The sequence below is a fragment of the Buteo buteo genome, chromosome 3, assembly GCF_964188355.1.
Source record: "Buteo buteo chromosome 3, bButBut1.hap1.1, whole genome shotgun sequence".
Taxonomy (NCBI): Eukaryota; Metazoa; Chordata; class Aves; order Accipitriformes; family Accipitridae; genus Buteo; species Buteo buteo.
Window position 1 is genome coordinate 56,257,033 of NC_134173.1, and position 18,460 is coordinate 56,275,492.

General features: G+C 44.6%; 1 protein-coding gene across 2 annotated transcripts in view; it reads right to left on the minus strand.

The window, feature by feature from the left end:
• The window catches only part of AZIN1 (antizyme inhibitor 1), a 28,903-nt gene extending 13,822 nt beyond the window's left edge, over positions 1-15,081 (minus strand). The window contains exons 1-3 of one of the 2 annotated variants that reach the window (XM_075023742.1): positions 14,794-15,081; positions 8,802-8,939; positions 663-860 (exon numbers count right to left, since the gene is read on the minus strand). In XM_075023742.1, coding sequence (XP_074879843.1) covers positions 663-764 — 102 coding nt within the window. In that variant the 5' untranslated portion in view covers positions 765-860; positions 8,802-8,939; positions 14,794-15,081. Of the gene's footprint in view, positions 1-662; positions 861-8,801; positions 8,940-14,793 lie in introns of those variants that run through there. The other variant, XM_075023743.1, reaches the window with a different exon arrangement.
• Positions 15,082-18,460: the final 3,379 nt, after the last annotated feature.

Sequence of the window (18,460 nt, forward strand, 5' to 3'; positions counted from 1 at the left end):
TGAATGAAGTCTTATTCAATAAAACTACTATTGTATATACAGAATTATTTAAGTTTCTTTCCAGTAGATTGCTAAACCTTAATAGCTTTTAGATCAGTTTATTTCCTTGAAAGAAAAAAGGTAGCACCTCACAGAATGCTCATACCCATGTTTCCAATGGAGAGAAGGGTAACGGGAAGATGTATAACCATACAACTGTGATCAACCACAGAAATGTTAAACATGGCTTTAAACTGGCTCAGCATACAAATTTGTCTAAATTTTGGCATATTTTTAGGGAAAGAACAACAACAAAAGTGTTTCTAACTCAGCAATATCCACTTGCCCAATTTCAGGTTCCTGGTCTAAACCCCACTGATAATAAAATCTCTTGAAAGAATGAGATGGGAACCTGCATTTAATTACAGCAGCAAGACTACTTTCCTGCTAGCCACACTCAGGGAGGTAATAACTGTTGCCCAAACTTCCCCAACAAAATTCAACCTGAGGAAAACAAACAGCAAAGAAGTAGAATTAGAAGAGGAAACTACTTTGTAAGGTGAGTTTTAGCCGACTGTTCCTCTGTTGCTGTAAGCTCATCAGTGCTAAATACCTTGACCTAGTTTGAAGACTTAGAGAACTAAACCAAAGATTTAGTTACATTACATTACAAAAAAACTTACATGAGTATGTTCATAAATACAGTTGTCAATAACATCTGCAAGAGTTGCTCCTTCATCCAACAGACCAATGGAGTAATTTGCATCCTCAAGAAATCCTTTCATCTCAGCCGTATTCCACAAAGCCGACAGTCATAAACCAAGAAACACAAGGGATGGGCTTCCAAGCCTTATATCCGGGTCCTTAAATTATGCAACAAACTGTACAAAGAAAATATAAATCAATGGGAAAAGAGGCACAAAGCATACTATGCCACTATTTAAAAATTAGTAAGAGCTTTCTAGAAACAGTAACATACACACCCCCTCTACAAAACTCAAAGTTGTTGTTTTTTTTTTTCTACTCTGTTCACTCTCCATTTGCCAGGGATAAGGACAGAACAATTCTACAGAAGCCAAGGATAAAACAAAAGCTGCGTACTTCAAAACTTAAAGACAGGTAAGAAACAACTGATGCAAGGCTGTTCTTGAGAAGAATCCCAGACTGTATGCACACTGATCTGTGTTGAGCTTATGCAAACTATGAAAATACTACAAGTGTAGCATACTTGTACAAACACCTCAGCTCAGCTATTCTTAAGTACAGATCTTAAGTGACATTAGTAATCAAGTATGCAACTGGAAAACTGTCTGTAATACATTTCTGAATTTGTTAAAGAAAACTTGTAGTTTATTGATTAAATGTTAGCATTGATATTTGTTAGATTAACATATTTGTATTAACATCCTGGCTGTTGTTTAGATGCTGTTTATAACCATTGCCTTCACACATTGTATTTACTAGACATTTTGTTGTTCTGTTCTTAAGATTACCTACAACATTTAAAAATCTTTACTTCAATAGAGGTTAACAGAAAGAAGCCACTAGCTAGAAGCAGTTTTAAAAATGACAATTAATCTCAGTATGTGGAACTGGTATTAAAAGAAAGTAAGAGTTAGAGCCTAACTTTATTTGCATCTTGTTTTTCCTCAGACCTTCACTGCAAACTTTATGTTGTTTATAAAGAGTGGTTTTTCCAAAAGATAATCTGAATGAACAAAGTCCAAAGACAGAAAACATTGTTAAATATACACAGTCTTCAAATATGGATTAAATAGTCAGTCTCAAGTAAAAAACAGTAGACAGCAGAAAACTACCAACAGCTGATTGTATACCTTCATCAGCCTTACTTGACGAATACAACAATCCGCAGTTTACATTCCATTAGAGTTGTAGGTCTTGTTTAAAAGCAGTTTATTAGTTTATAAAAACTGACTGACCAGACTTTGTCTCAACTGTCATCTTTATGTCTAACACAAGACCGATCAAAACCAGCTAGCTAACTAGATTCCTCCTTTACATGAACACCCAAGACTTTTTTTAATCTCTCAACAAAAGTTGCATAGTATTTATAAAAAAAAGATGGTTGCTTTCTAGAGCCACCTGTACTTGGCTTTAAAATAACAAAATTATTTTCCTAATTAAAAGTATTAATAGAAACCAGAAACATTACAGTTGAAGGTAAAAAAAAAATGCTTCACTAAGACATTAAAAGCAAAGATGATAATTTTGGATTCAAATGGTCACAAGGCCATGGTATTAACTCTGTCTCATGTTTCTTCCACCACTTCCCTACAGGCAAAAAAAAAATTCCACAATTTGCAACACAAGTCAACATTGTTAATCATACGAACAAAGTTACTTTTGCTCAAGCTAATACTAAGACAACCAAGTAGCAGTTGCTCCTGCTTGTCATTACACCAAATAATGGGGAAAAGAGCCAGCAGCATTTTGTATGCTCTCTGCATAACTCAAGTATGCCACCTATGTTTCTAAAGAGAAGTATTTACTACCAGGTGAATTTAACTCAGTGGTAGCAAGAATTTTCAGTTATATTCAGAAGCTGAATGATAAAGACAAGTATGCCGGGTAAGAACATACTTGTCTCAAACATACAGTGAGTCATATGCTTATTTAAGTGAATCCTGAAGGTCCAAAACAATCACAAAAGAGCAAGATAATTATTACATTGATGTAAGGATTTAAGTAAATTACAATTATATAAACAACAACTAGGTGGTAGACACTATGACCAGGAAAAACGCCTTCAGTCAGTCACATCTCAGTTTAAGTTTGTAACAGCTAAAACTCCCTAAAAAAACACTGAACAAAAAAAAAACCCAAGCTTGTGAACCAAGTTTGACTTGGAATCAATGAAACAAACACGAACATCACAGTCATGTTTAGGTAGCTACTGTCACCCTCTGAACAGGTACTTCATCAGTATCCTTGATTTGCTAGCTGATTAACACAAAGTCCTCAACACATTCACCTCCATAAAACATCTGTGATTTCCTGGAGCAGAGTACCAAAAAGGGGTGTTTTCCTGCCACGTTGCCCCTGGGCTTCCCCCCCCCCCCCCCCCCCGCCAAAGAAAAGCTGGCACCATCATTTTACTGAAAATTTGATATAGTTCTGGAGTATTCAAAACATGAAGATCAGAAGGAAAAAAGCTAACAGCAGAGTTTAATTCTTTTAGCATGATTTCTTTATACTATGTCTTAAACAGCCTAATGTTTAGCTAAGTTTTAAAGTACTTTATGCATCCTCAGGAACTTGCTGGTTGTGTAATAAACACATCAAACTTTTCTTCTACAATAATAGCTCTTCAGTCATCTTCTTGCAAGAAAAATAATACCCAAAGGGAGGAATAAGTAAACCAACCACTGTGAACACAGCAAGAGCAAAGCAATTTCCATTTTCAGCAGATGATTCAAATGTAGCAGATCTGTTAACCATTCAAAAAACATAAGTTTTTTAATCCTTTTGTGACACAGAGGTGTGTTAAAGGAAAATTTTCAAATTTCAAATATGTTTTGTGCTGCATCTGAATCTGTCATGTTTTTTTAGAAGGCATCTAATCTGTCCTATGACTTCAGAAAAAGTTCAACAAAACTCAGTTGCAACATTTTGACACAGTAACTCTGCATAGCACAGTTTCCATGATCCCCATTCCTCTTTCTCCCTCCCCACTCACATCCAACCAGTAAATACTGCAACTACCTGCAACTGAACACACATGAGAAGTGACTGGGCTGGCAGAAGCCTCACATCTGAGCTTCTTTTTATTGTCTATTCAAGTTGGACAAATTCCGTGTTTCTGATCATAAGCTCACAATTCCCTGACATATTGTACAAACCTGTTAAAAAGCCTGAAGGCAAAACTAAAGCATTTTAAGGATTTACTGTATATACAAGGGTACTACTTAGTTAGATTTTAAAGTTTTGGTGTTTGGGTTTTTTTTATTATTATAAGAAATTTCCTACACTCTAAAGCATGCAGATGGTCAAGAGTCCCTTCCTCTCAATGAATACACATGACCAATCTGTACTGCTGGGAGGTCTCACTAAACCCAGTGGAACCAGTCACAGCACTGCATAGATTTTTAGACTCACCAGACACACACCTACCCTGCAGGTTAATTGCTTGCACCCCATAAAATGAAGAAGCTCACTTGGTCTAAACACCACCTAGCTTTTTTTTCCTCTGAGTCTTGGTGTTCACCTGAGTTACACTGGAGTAGATTTAGGCTAATTTTGCAGTACTCTCAAAATAAAGTTTTTTTCATAGTTAATGGCTGTCCTGTCTATAGCTTTCAGACAGAGATGGTGTAAAACAACACTTTCCTCCAAAAGCTGCCCTTTTACTTTTGGGGAAATCCTGTGGGGAAGGAAGGGGAGAACCAGTTTAAGTAAAGCACAGAAGGAGAAAGCCTCTTTACCACTAACTCCCCGAAAACAACAACAAAAAGAACACTTATCTGGTAAGTTAGCTTTGATCAAGGTAATTTCCTAAATCAGACACTGTCCCTTGTAGTTCATGCATCCAAAAGCATCTTGAAAAGGAATCCATGCTAGTACAACCTTAATAGAATAGTTTGCAACAAACCATAAACAACCTAGTATAACCTCTCCCAGGCTGCTAAACAGCAATTACTTTTTCTAAGCATGTCTGTGACATCTAACTTTTTTCATTTAGCAAACTCATCTAGTAAAAAAAGCTAACATTAGCCTACCAACTTCTGTCCTCAGTCACAGCCTATTCCTCTCTTCTCCAATTTCTCCTGCTCTGGAAGAAATTACATCTTTTCAGTCTTGTTGAGAACAAGATATAAAGAATAACCTACAAAGAGAAAACTGAAATTCCTACCAGCACTGCTACAGCACCACCACAAAACAGTGCATACTTGAGAAATGTTTCTTTAAGGGGTTAACACCTGCAACAGGATTTGGGATTGTGCTATAACCTTACTCTTTTCTGACTGCCCCTGGCCCTCCTCCTGAGGGGGGAGAATCAATGATAAAATTTGTGAAAGATCAAATGAAAGAAATCAAGAGGACGGTTTAATACTTCTTCTATGTCTGTAAGAAGAGTCATAAATCATTACAATACAGAGTTCAGTCCTTGCTGGAACTGCTGACTTGCTGCAAGTCATGATTTGACAGACTTAGTGTGGTAACACCACCCATTTTACCACCTGAAATGTTAGTCTGCACAATGCTCCAGGGCATATATTTTAGGGCAAACAAAAGCTGTCAAGTGGTATGAGACTTCTACATAGGCATGCAATTACTTTCTTTGAAGTAAGCCTTTATATCCTCAGGCTCTTTAGGGTTTAACACAATGACTTCCCAGATGAAGAACTTTAAGATAAAAGTTTACATATTTAAACACTGCAATTAATGCAGACATCTGGAATAGAAGAAAATTAAAATGCTCTGAAAAGTGACTAAGTAAACACATGCTTGTCATATGCAAGCATCCATAACAAACACATAATTTTCAATTTTTTTCTTTACATTGTCAGAAGTACATCTTGTTTGGCCTGAAAAAAAACAACACCAAAAACCTTGAGGTTTGGTTCTTTCATTAAAAACTTCCTCTGCAAAGAACAAAGTATCTGCAAACCAAAGGGACTCCCAATGCTTTCAACTACATGTCTTATTAAGCAAAATAAATATTTATGAGATTAACAATTATGCTGATGCAAAAATCATAAAGAGGTAAAATACATTCATCTCACATTCCTTATAATACTGGTTCTTCAGGGGTAACAGATCAAAAAGTAGAAGCATTTTATCGTTAACATTGGCAATTAAATACACAACAGGTATACTAGAAAAGTAGAAACACAAGACCTCTATTTTCAGTGGAGGAAAAGCCTATTTATAATGGGAGTATCTTTAAAAAAATATTCCAAGATGCCATTTCACCAACTTACATCCTTATAGTTCAGTTAGCTGAATGCAGCCACTAACCAACTGATGGCAATGCCAAAACAGGTGTCTATTTACAGTGGCAGTGCACATTTTGCATTACCCAAGTTGCCTCTCAGTACAAATCCACTGAGGGTCATAGCAGAGTACCTGTACAGCTTAGGTTAGTTGCATCCTACCTTTCTCAGGAGTATTCAACACAGTTACACGAGCCATGTAACAAGAGCATGTCTGCTGAAGTAAGCAAGCAAAGGGCTAAGATACTAAAAATAATGCCCCATCTGACCTCTTCTACAGGAATGATGCTTTCAAGAACCTCCTTCTGTTTTCTTGAAGTTTGAATACATTATTCAAAGCCAATAAGCTAGCAAAGCTTACAAAGATGAGCACTCTTGTAAGTGCATGCATACTTCTGTGGAACCATACCAGCACTTCTCTTTCATGGAAGTGCAAGCAGTTACTTCCCTACCCTATTCTCTTACCTGCTTAGCCAATATTAGTATTTGGCCTCCCCACTGCCCCACAACCCGCCAAACTCCAAACTCTCCTGTTCCCAGATCAACACCCAGTTCCGTTTAGACAAAGTCAAGAGAGCTTTAAAGGCTAGCCAGTCCAGATAACTACTGCTTCCATTTGGCATAGACAGGGCTCATTAACAGATCAGATTTCTATCACTAATTCCCTCCATCAACCAGATGTGGCAATAAATAGAACAGATTTCAAAAGGAGCAAGACTTCAGGCCACAGTTTCCAGAGTGCTCAGGAAGTCAGAGCTTGAAGAGCAAGACAGAACTAAATCCCAAGTTCTTCCTTGGCCAGTGTAATACAAGGACAAAAGTGGGAGGGAGAGAATTATAAAAAGGAAGCAAGTTTAATGGGAATGTAAGTACACCTCCAGACAGAAGATTGTTATTTGAGTTCCAGTGGAACATAATATTAATAATTATATTTAAAAGCTCAATTGACCTTTTTCCCATTAAATCACTTTGCAAGTTGAACAGGACTCAAACTACCAGTTAGCTAGCTAACTTGCATCTTAGCTGTGTTTGAGGCAATTACCTGTGCTTCAGCACACCAAAACAGGTACAGATTTACTGACAAACACTTGCAGTCTACTGCTATGCACATCACCACTACATTCAATACTGAACTACTTATATTTGTGTACAGTATATTATTACTGAACACATAATAGAGCCAAGCTCAAAATAAACACACAGATCATTTGAACATTCAGCTACAAATACAGCAAATGCAGTGGCTTTTCCATTCTAGGACAAGCTATACCTTGCACTATTTGCCACAGCAGCACATGAGTCTACCAGTTAGAGAAAGAATAGTCTCAATGAAGGTACCAGAACAGCCTTCTCCTCAAAGAAAAAAACTTCAAAGCCAAGATTCCTTCACAACAGTTTTAGGAGTTAAAACGCATTTACAGTATCTTAAAATTTCATACGTTATTCACTTGTCTTTCCTAACAATTATTCTGCCTTTCCTATCTTTTTACTACTTTATTCCTGTTGGAAGTGCAAAACGTTGAAGTGCAAAATGTCACGCAAGAGTTCTACCCACATACAAAAGTGAGATGAAACTCAGTAACTGAACAAGAAAAACAATTTTCTCAGATCTTTTGCTTATAAGGATCATGTGACACCTACAAAGTAACAGTGATATTCAGAGAATTTTCAGTGTTAACTGTATTCATTTGAATAGAGCAGTCATCTACATAAAACCAGACATATGCAGCTAATTCAGTAAGTTTCAAACAAAACAAAAAGAATATAACCTCTGGAGACAAAGCCAGAAATCATGATAAACCAAACTTACCCTGTGCCTCCCTTACAGCAGTATTTTCAAAGAATAGGGTAATCTACATTAAATACCTTATTAAGAGACATACTAACAGAACTATCATTTGGACTCTTTGTGGTCTTTAAAAAGCACCTGGCTCAGTTAGATGCATTTAATCATTCTTATTCTCAAGTTTTACATTAAAAAGCATTATATAATTTATAGGTACCAAGCCAAACGAAAATGCCTTCAGCTAGACAGGAAAAAAGTAATACTGTATAAAATCAGCTTAACTGAGATATTAGAAACACATTTATGGCTATTGTGAAAACCACATAAAGCTATTGTTTTATGTTAACAGAACAGGATAACCACACACATTCCAGAGTCTTCTGTGCTCCTTAAGTTCAGCTATGAGCATTCATTTGTTTTCAGTCATCATGGGTCTTGTTTTTCTTTAATAACTATTTGTCTCTTAAAAAATGTAAAGGCATTTATAATTGGTACACGATTTCCATCCAACACAGAATTCCACATTCTGCTGTAGCTCAACTACATCTATTTGTGGAAGTGGATAGTAATTAGCAAATAATGGACAGAGGCATTTGGGAAGGCACACCCTTCATGATCAGCATTGTTTACAATAGCAAATTTTAACTATTGCAGTATAAAATACCCTAAGAAATCACACAGTACTTGGCAAATCACAATTTGATGTTAACAGTCATGCAGTGCCAATTCATGATGTCAGAATTACCACTGGGAGACTGAAGTTACAGCATTTTATTTTAGGATTTCTGCAGCCAACAGCCCTAATTCAGAAAACTCACTCTATTTGCAAAGTTTACTCACACATGTTTAAGTCTCTCAGAAATTCATCAGATAATTCTGTTGAGAAAAGTTTTAGGTGAGTAAAAATTATAGTCTCCCCTTGAATAAAAGCCCCGTATAATATGCATGCCACTATTTTCAAATTTTGATAAACAAGATAACTGTCTTGATGTAGCTTATCAAAAAGCCAATACACTCTGTATTTTTGGAAGTGCTTATCCTCCTGCTGCATACAGATGAAAAGAGAAGGAAAAGAGACTTACATGGACAAGTTAGGAGATGGAACCCTACTATCATCAGCTAGGTTCCCAAGGTGGCTCAGCGTTGAAGTCGAACTGTTCTCTATAAAGCACTTCTCCTAAGCCCTCTGGATAGTTGTAAACTTGATCAGAGATTTTGCCCTGCGGGAAAAAATGCATACAAAATTAAATTTAATAGCCAGAACAAAATAAAAGCTTTATCTTAAAACACATAACAAATGCCTTTTCAGTAGTGCTTTTAAGGAGGTTTGCAACACCCTACCATGAAAGTTGATAATCACATAAAATGCCCAGTTTTCAAGAGTGAATGTAAACTCTGAGCCAGATCAAGTCAGATGTACAAAGAACTGCTAAAACACATGAATTAGGCACATGAAACTGCTTGTTTGTACTTATCTTTCATAGCCTGAACTGGAAGATTTTCAAAACTAAAGGCAAAGAGCTCTACATGATCCTGCTTTAGGGTAGTAAGTCTTAATAATGGACTACCCTCCCAGAAGTGTTTTTAACCCTGTAACCACTGTGATTCTTCCCCTCCCCACTTCCTTTCTATTTTAGAATTCCCTTGCCACATTCTTTCTCCCTCTGCTATGAATGAACATGGCATGTGGGTGAAAAATAGCGCTTTATATAGTGAAACTGAACGCCATATAGACAAATTCAGAGATGAGCAAGACAGTAAAAAGAAAGAACCTTATGCTTGCCTTCAGGAATGAGGAAACATTTCAGCTGGCCCTTAAAGGCTATTACACACAACACCAAAGCAGCATTTTAAAGTACAAGGCTAGCTTACTCAAATTAAGATAAAACAATCACAAAACAGTACAAAGAACATAAAAAGCAGTCAAGGAAATATTAACCAGCACTGCTGAAGAGTTATTCCTTCTAAAAGGAACCATCATTTTCATGGAATAAAATACAGTTCAGAACTGGTCATGTGTAAACCCAACATACAACGAAGTTTCTACAAATTCACTGTGGTCTATGGCATGAAACATGGGATGTACCAACCTATTGTAAAAATAAATCTTTGCTGCTCTCATTATTTAAATGAGACTACATGTGCCAACTGCAAAAAACCTGGCTTCTGGGAATCACCTAACCCAAATGATCATCTTTTCAACCGCATTACAGTTAAGCAAATTGCTGAAGTGTATTTTTCCCACTTATTCTTGCTACTAGAAAACTAAACTAGTATACCCTATAAAGTATTGAATTACGGAGTGAATGCAACTTGAGGGTAACTGTTCCACAACAACTCCACAGAGCAATCTCTTCAGCTTTACCATATAAATTAGCATTCAGTGGCACATAACATTAAAAATAAACCTCAGTGCTTCAAAATTAATTGAGATATTAAGGAATTTTGCCAGTAGAATTAATATATATGCAGTGTAATTAATCTTATCCCCTTCTTCCACTAAAGCAAGAAGTCAGTAACATTTAGTTCTCAGAGAATGCACACAACAGTTTTAAAAGCTGGCAACACTTTCCTTTTGTAAAATTAGCTAGTAGCTCCACTATTTTCTAGTGCTGTTCTGATTATACTCAAGAAATCATACAAATTTTCCAGTGATTATGAATTAAGTTTACCTTCCCAGCAAAACAAGTCATTAAAAACAGGTGCTTCTAGGGAGAGCACATGACCTTTAGTGCAAAACTTAAAAAGCCATGCTTCATACAAATATCACCTGGAGTACTATTTCAATAAATATTCTCACATGTCCCAAGAAGGAAGTGTGCAGTGAAAGTTCCCATGGAGCTGGAATGAAAACCATTCATTTTCTGTAGCAATAGTCAACTATGAGCTGTGCTGAATTCCAATTGCCCTTCAGAATTTCTTTTAAAAGGGAATTATTTATCTGAAGGATCTATACAAATGTATAGAAAATAGTCTGACTGCCCTCTTTTGTGCAGGTTTGCCAATATTAAATATTCAGAAAGGAAAACTGTATGATTAGAACCTTTCAAATCATAGTAATTATGTTCAGCTTTAACCAGGACAAAGAGTTAGTTTGCTGTACTGTGGCAGAGCAGGACTACCATTTTAAGCAGCAGAAGCATATTAGATGTCCATAACCCATATGGACAAACCCAGTTTTAGAAAAATTGCACATGTGATCAGCCACAAAGAAGTGTTCATTGTTTAAGGGTCTTAAAGTAGGTATAAAAGCATTCTTTGCTAAACAGTGAGCTTTGAGTTGCAGGAATAATCAACAAAGCAGCTTTGCCTTTTAATACTCAAGTGACACCTATATGTACGTACTTATATATCATCTGTTAGTACACTCTACTAGCAGGTGCCTCAAGTTTGACTGCAGCTCGACCAGCAATGCTGTATTTCATACCTGAATAGTAACACTCACCTGAGGAACAAAATAACCACCAGTTGTCCACAGTGCATAGTTTTTCAGAACAACTGCACCCCTGCAGCAAGCCCTATGAGTGCCAGAAGGCTAGTCAGGGCCAGGCTTTTTCCAACTCACTGGCCCCCTCAGCTCCCCATGTCTGATACAGACAGGACTTCAAAACTGGGCACCGATTAATTTTCCTTGAAAAAAAATGATCCACTGCATCTCCCCATTTCTGAAAAAGAGACCCTTTAGTGACCCGAGCTAAAATATCTGTGAACCAAACCCTACAAATCTAGCAATACAATGACCTTGCACATTTACACCAACTGAGAGACTCAGAGGCACCAAAGTTACTCTGGTCCACAAAAAAACCCAGCTATTATTCTGTTACAATAGGCCTTTTCCAGATCAGGGCCAGGGTGTTGTGGTGAAGCAGTACCTGGGGGAGAGCAGGTCCCAAGGGGAACGCATGTACCTGCGGAATTCTCCCATCAACCACACTCTTGCTCCTGCGCTACATCAACAGCATTTTGAACTGAAACTTGCCATTATAACCAAATTAGTCCATTACACAATTAAGCCTCCCTTTCAGGAAGGGACGGTCTTAATTCCCTTCCAGAGCACTCTGTCTCTCCTTTAATTAGAGATGGAATCATTTCCAGACTGTACAGCCCAGCATTGCTGCAGACACACACCTGCACCAGCCTTCTAGCACAGAGAGCAGCGAGAGGCACAAGCTGTTTGCCTGGGGGCAGGCTGCAGTGCAGAACCGCGGTAAGCCTGCCTCTTGCCTCCAGTAAAACTGTCCCCACGGGAGAAACGTTCCTATTGCTGTTCACCACCAAACAACATCCGTCCTCTCCCAAAGTCTTGTGAAGACCCTTATTTTTCTGGGGTTTAATAACCTTCCCCCACAGTTCAAGGCCCGGGGGGGTGGGGGTGGGGGCGGGGGGCTCAGCCTACAGCAGGCAGAGCAGGCAGGGAAGGGAGCTCACCACAGCCTGAAGCACACGGGGAGGGGGCTGCCGTGTCGCAAGCATCAGCCACGGCAGCAGCAGCATTGTTCACACGGTGACAGGAAGGAAAGAACTAGACTGGACCAGTCCAGACTGGAACAAACCCCTCCTACCATCACCATTATTCACAACCCCCACCTCCCCCCCAGCACTGCTGCCTCCCTCATTTATCCAGGGAAGAATAGCGGGCAAGTGCAGTATCCTCAGAGCCAAAAATCCAGCAGCTGGGGTGAGGGCAGAAGTGGGGCAGCACTCTCCCCCCCACAACCCACTGCCAAGCAGGAGACCCAGCCATGCGTCTGGCTGGGAGGGTAGGCAGGTCTAACCCGCTTTATTGGATGCCACGCAGCGTCTTCTTTCAGGGCGGCTATATTCGACTGGGACTACACAATCAAATCCTGCTCAGTCACTGGAGACTGCTGCAGAGGTCTGAAACGCAGCGCTTCTCCTGCCTACTGGCACATGTCGTCTGTGCAGGATTTTGCACTGCAGGAGAGGCACTTCAGAAAGACTCAAAAGAAGATTTAAGCTCACTTACTTCCCTCTTCACCACAACTGGGGTCCCCTCAGCACAGACATGCATCTTCTTGGGCTCTGAACGAACCCAGACTGCCAAATGGAGAAGACCTGCAGTGCCGTCTAGTAACGAGCCATAACACTGCCTCATGTTCCTGCGTTTGCACCATCTCCATTACATAGGCATGAGCCCCCCACTCCCACACTGTACTTCCAGCTCCCCTACAACCAGTAGCAGGCACCTCCGCTGACCTCCCACCAAACAGGGAATGGCACCACAGCGAGCACACACGCACACACAGAGGATACCCTGACAGCCAGCTGCACATGCTTTACACACACGCACCCAGCTGGCAGCTGAGCAGCGACTGGACCCTCTTCTCCGTACTTTCTGAAAGCCGCCAGTGCAGCAGTGGCCGACTGGACCACAAGTACTGGCGGAGGCAGCCAAGCCAAGGAGTTTGAGGCTCAACCAAGAGACTTCCAGAAGGACTGGTGGCTCCAAACCTCCTGCTGCTACACTAACAGACTGACCAAGGGGAGAGGGAATATGTGCGTCCTTGAGATGACCAGCAAACGCCACTGGCAAAGGGAGGAGGCTGCTAACAGGAGGCAAGGGCTCCACTTCCCATATGCTGGAGGACCCCGCAGCCCCTCTGTGTGAAGGCTATTTGCCCTGTCATCCCAGCACTCGTCCTGGAAAGCATCACTTGTGCAATGCCCTTACAACTTGTGCGGTGCCCTGACGGCTTGCGCCGCCGCCCTGCTCCTTGGCGTGCCCCCATGTCCACCGTGCCAAGGGGACGGGGTGAGGCCTCCTGCAGGCGCCCGCAGGCACAGCTCAGGTGAGGGGGAAAGAGGAGCGTGACAGTGGAAGCCCGGATGGATAGTCACTGTTACAGACGCACAACATGGCCTCTGAGAAGCAAGCGAGGAGAGACGCCACGGCCATGCCACCAGCACTTCTCCAGCCTCTCTGCCCCCCGCCAGCCAGCCCAGCCTCGAAGCGTGTCACACAGCTGCTCCCCCCCGGGCCCGACGGAGCTGCCTGCGTTGCGGGTGCACCCGAGGGGAAGAGACCCGCCGAGACCCGCGCGGGAGCCGGTGATCCCGAGCCCGGGCGGCTGCCACAGGGCGAGGGGACGGCACGGCGGGCTCTGGGGCAGCCCCTCTCCTTGAGGGGTCCGGGCGAGGACGCCCCCCGCCGCCTCCCGCGGAAGGGGCGCGCTGCGAGAGGCAGCGGCGCCCGGCGGGAACGGGTCTCCCGCCGCGGGGCACGGCCCCGGCTGCCGAGGGGGAAGACACCACACAGCCCCCCTCCGCAGGAATCCGCCATGTTAGGGCGGCCGCCGAGCCCCCGCTCCCCGCGGAGCCGGCGGCCCCGCCGCCCACCCGCGCCCTGCGGGGTCGGGGGAGAGGGGGGGAACGGCGGCCACGGCGCAGCCCTCGCCCCGGTCCCCGGCCTCCCCCTCCCGCCTCGCCGCCTCCCACATGCAGGGCTGTCCGCCATGTTAGCGTGGCGGCCGCTGACCCCCTCCGCCCGCCGGGGCGCGGGGGGCCCCGGCGCCCGCCCGCTCGCCCCCCGGGCGGCGGCCCCGCATCGCCCGGCGCCTCGCTGCGCACCGGGAAGGAGGGGGAGCTTCGGCTCTGACTCATCCCGCCGCTCTCCATCTGCCGCCGCCGGTGGCAGCCGGTCTCGCCCCACGCCGCCGGGCGGAGAAAGGGCAGCGGGAGGAACCGGCCCCATCCCCCTCTCCCCGCCGGGCACCGCCACGGCGGCTGGCGGCGGTGCCGGCCGCCAGGCGCCCCTCCGCCCTTCCCGGGTGCCGCGGCCACCGCTCCCCTTCCCCTCCTTCCACGGTGGGGGGGGGGAGGAACAAGGGCCTGCCCCCCCCCCCCTCCAACCGCCGCCTAGCCCCAGACCCCGGGGAGGGGAGAGCTCCTTCCACTCCCTCCCGCCGCCGGTGTCAGGGGACGCCCCGGCCCGCTCCGGAGCTCGGGGTGGGCGTCGCCGCTTCCCTCCCGCCCGCCCGCCGCCTCCCCCGCGGACGCGAGCCCCGGCCCGGCGGGGAGGCCAGGGGCGCCAGGGCCCCCGGCACCGGTACTCACGTGAGATAACGGCCCGAAAGATTTGGTAAATCGTCTTCTCTTTTTAGGCGGAATTTTTAAAGAGGGATGTGGGAACCTACAGCAGAAATACAGGCGGCGGCAGCGGCGCCTTCCAGGGCCATAGGCTGCGGGGGCGACCGGCGGGGGAAGCGCAGCGCGGCGCCGGGACGAGAGGGCACAGGCAGAGAGAGACAGAGCCGGAGCGGGCCGGGGGCGCGGGGCTGCGGCAGCTGGGGGCGGAGGCGGGAGCGCGGCCACCGGGCGGCGAGGCGAGCGGCGAGGCGAGGAGAAGGGGCTGCCGCCGGCAGCGCTCTTATACGGCGGGCGGGCGGGGAGGGAGGGACCCGGCGCCACGCGTCACCGCGGGGCGGGAGCCGCCGCCGCCGCCGCCGAAACCACCACCCTCCCCCCACCGCCCGCGGCGGGCCGGGGCGCGAGAGGCGCCGGGCGGGCACGCGGCGAGCGCCGCCGCCGGGCAGGAGGACACCGCGACCGCCGCCCCGGGCCCCGCCGCCCAAAATGGAGGCGGCGCGGCGGCCCCCGCGCTGCCGCCGGGGCCGGGCGCAGGTGCGGGCGGGGCGGGGCCGGGGCCGGGGCCGGGCCCGGGGGGACGCGACCCGCCCGGCGAGGCCGGTGTGTCCGGCGGGCCGCCCTCCCTGGCTGGCCCCGTGGGTGCTGGCGGGAGAGGCCGGGGCGGTTCCTGACGGAAGGCTGGGCAGGGGCCACGTAGGGCTCAGCTGAGGGCGTCCCTCGGGATCCGGGTCAGGCGGTCACCCGTACGGCAGGTCGTGGGGCAGCTTGCACCTGAGCGTCAGTCATGGCTTCGGCAAAAATAAGACCCGTCCTGCTGCGTGCCTGCAGCTTTGAGCGGGTGGGAGAAGAACCCGGGTCTTGACGGCCAGTCAGGAGCCTCGTGCACCCAGTTAACAGCAGCCTAATAACTCGCGCTGGCTCGCTGGGCGCGGACGAGCCGTCAGTAAGGCTCGCTGGAGGAGGCTAATCGCGCTGCGTGCCTGGCAGCCTCGGCTTTTCGCGAATTCCGGGCCTTCAAGACCACCGTAAGTAAATACGTGACCTGAAGGACTTGGCTGACCCGTATAGTTCACCGAGTTTCACTGAAGCACTGGGACATCTTTGACGCATCCCAAAGCGTTTTGTACTTTCATAACCCCCTCGTGAGGAAGCTCGGCTCAGCTGCGAGTGGAGAAGAGCCGCTCGGAGGTCAGGTGCCGCAGCTAAAGGTCACAAAACTGTTCCATGGTGGAGCTGAGGAGGAACCCTGATCTGCCGGCCCCAGTCTGCCATGTCAACTTTACCAAACCACACAGGCCTGTTTTTTAAAAAACTCATTCCAGTGGTCACAATTCTTTCCGGACGCTAAAATACGTAGTTATGCAGTTCACTGAGACCCACCGAAAGATATACTTGTTCTGGAAAGTAGTTGTTCATCACAGGGCACATTCATTTTCTTTTTAAAAAGGTATGTTTGTACAGTTTGGAAATATTTTTTTTTCCAAAGCGAAGCTGGGTTTGCTTAGTTTTATAGTAGAGATAACTTAGAAAAGCAGTGAATAGAGGCACACCTGTCATGTCGTCAGAAATAAAATGAGACTGAGGTTCCACAGCATGCGGGGATGGAGTTTGTTTACTCTTTTCATCTGTTGTCACCTTCTCTTTTGCAAATCATTTTAAATGAGGAGGAAGTGAACTGACAAATATACGCAGTCTCATTACAGTCTCATCTTTCCTGATAACAGCTCTAGTAGGTTATGGATGAAGTCAGTAAAAGCAGGCACATTGATTAGAAAGCCAGAAGACCTCTCACATACATTTGCAACAAACCTGCGTTGAGGGCTAAAAATTGAGTGGTTTACACGGCTGTTTTCTCAGGTATGTTCCGTATCGCACCCTGTATCCATGACTTACCTGTTCGTTTGGGTTCCTATTCCAGAATGCAAGTGCAGGAGGAGGAACCAGAGTGTATTTTAAAAAAAAGCCAACCCCCAAAAACTCCAACCCAAACCAAAAAAGCTATAGAGAGATAGGAAGAGAGATCTGGGCACAGTTTGGACACGGCACAATAAATGCAAATCATTAACAGGCAAAGAAAGGAGGAAGGGTTAGAGCGGAGGGCAAAGTTTATAGTGATACACGCAGAGGAGCAATCCAGAAAATGGTATTCTTTGGGAAGGCAGACCTTTTAAAACACATTTTTGGAAGGGATTTAAACTAGGAAAAGGACTTGACTAGTTTGGAGGAGTTTAAGTGCAGCCAAAAAGTGTCCAGCAGGGAAAAGGCAAAGAATAAGTCAATACTAGTTCCATGTAGAACTATGTATTTTATCTATGTTCTTAGACATCTCCTGATGGTAATACCCATACAAGAGTGATGTAACTGGCACATCAGTTAGTGCTACCTCATCTACATTCATCTTCCCAGCAGAGTTTTTGTTTTGGTAGGTAGGGGATGTTTTTAATATTCTTACTGGGAGTAAGAGAACAGATGGACTATTTAAGAGGGGAGGACAGTTGCATAGGACAGGAAAAAGAACTTCAGTCTGACATGCAATTAACTGGGGGCACTGTCAGCTATTTTAAAAACATATGGAGGGAAGGAGGATTTCCTGCTCATATAGAGGAAGCAACACTTGAAAACAGAAACATAAACTTCATCCTCTCATATCTACTGGGGAAAAAAAAGAGTGGCACACTGTTTGGGTGAGTACAAGACTGAACTGTGTAGTCACTGTATACAAAATGAGAAAAAATTGATGGATGAACATTTTATACAATGTTTTCTCTACCACTGGTGATATTAATGCAGAACTAGAAAACTGATGCCATAGCTCAGTGTATTTTTAGTACAATGCTACATGAAACAGCAGTCCTGTTTTGTCTGGAGAGGCAAAATGTAAAAAAGCTAACATAAAATTTCCTTCTGCCTCATTAACATTTCTCTACACTCAGTTTTAATACTTGGATTCTTAACCTTGTATGGCTCCATACGCACATATTACTAGTTTACTAGAATAACAATTCATGTTTTCTTCTCCAAAGATAAAAAGGCAGCACAAAACACATGTCCAGCCCTGAGCTCCCCTTAATTCCACATGTGAGGTACTTCTACCACATTTCTTTTTTTTTTTTCTCCACATTTTCTTTTCAGCACAGTTCATAGTTGGATGTAGACAAAATCAGGTGTTATCCCTATGACGCAGATAAACCGGAGCAGGAAAGACACCCGTCTCCGCCTCGTCTTTTGGAGTGCAAAAAATACTGGTGAGGCAACCCAGCAGTCAGGAGCTGCAAACTGGTTTGGACAGCTGTCCAAAGGCTGCATAGCCCGATGACCTTCCCTGCTAATCCCAAGTATTTCCTTCTCTTTATGTCTTCCTACAGGCTACCTCTTCTCTCCTCTGGTGCTCCCATTTCCTCTCCCTCTCTGATGCACCCTCTATCACCAGGCATCAGCAGCGGGGTTGGATTCCGCTCCTGCAGGGAGAGAATGAGATTATTTCCTCCTCCATCTCCTCTTCCTCTTCCCCCACTGCTGCCAACTCCTGCAGCAGTCGGTGTTTTTTCTTAAAGCCTCAGGTGCAGGAATTATGTGATTACACAGGAATTTCTTCTTCCATTGAGAATAAAATGTCCCTAGCTACTGAAAACTC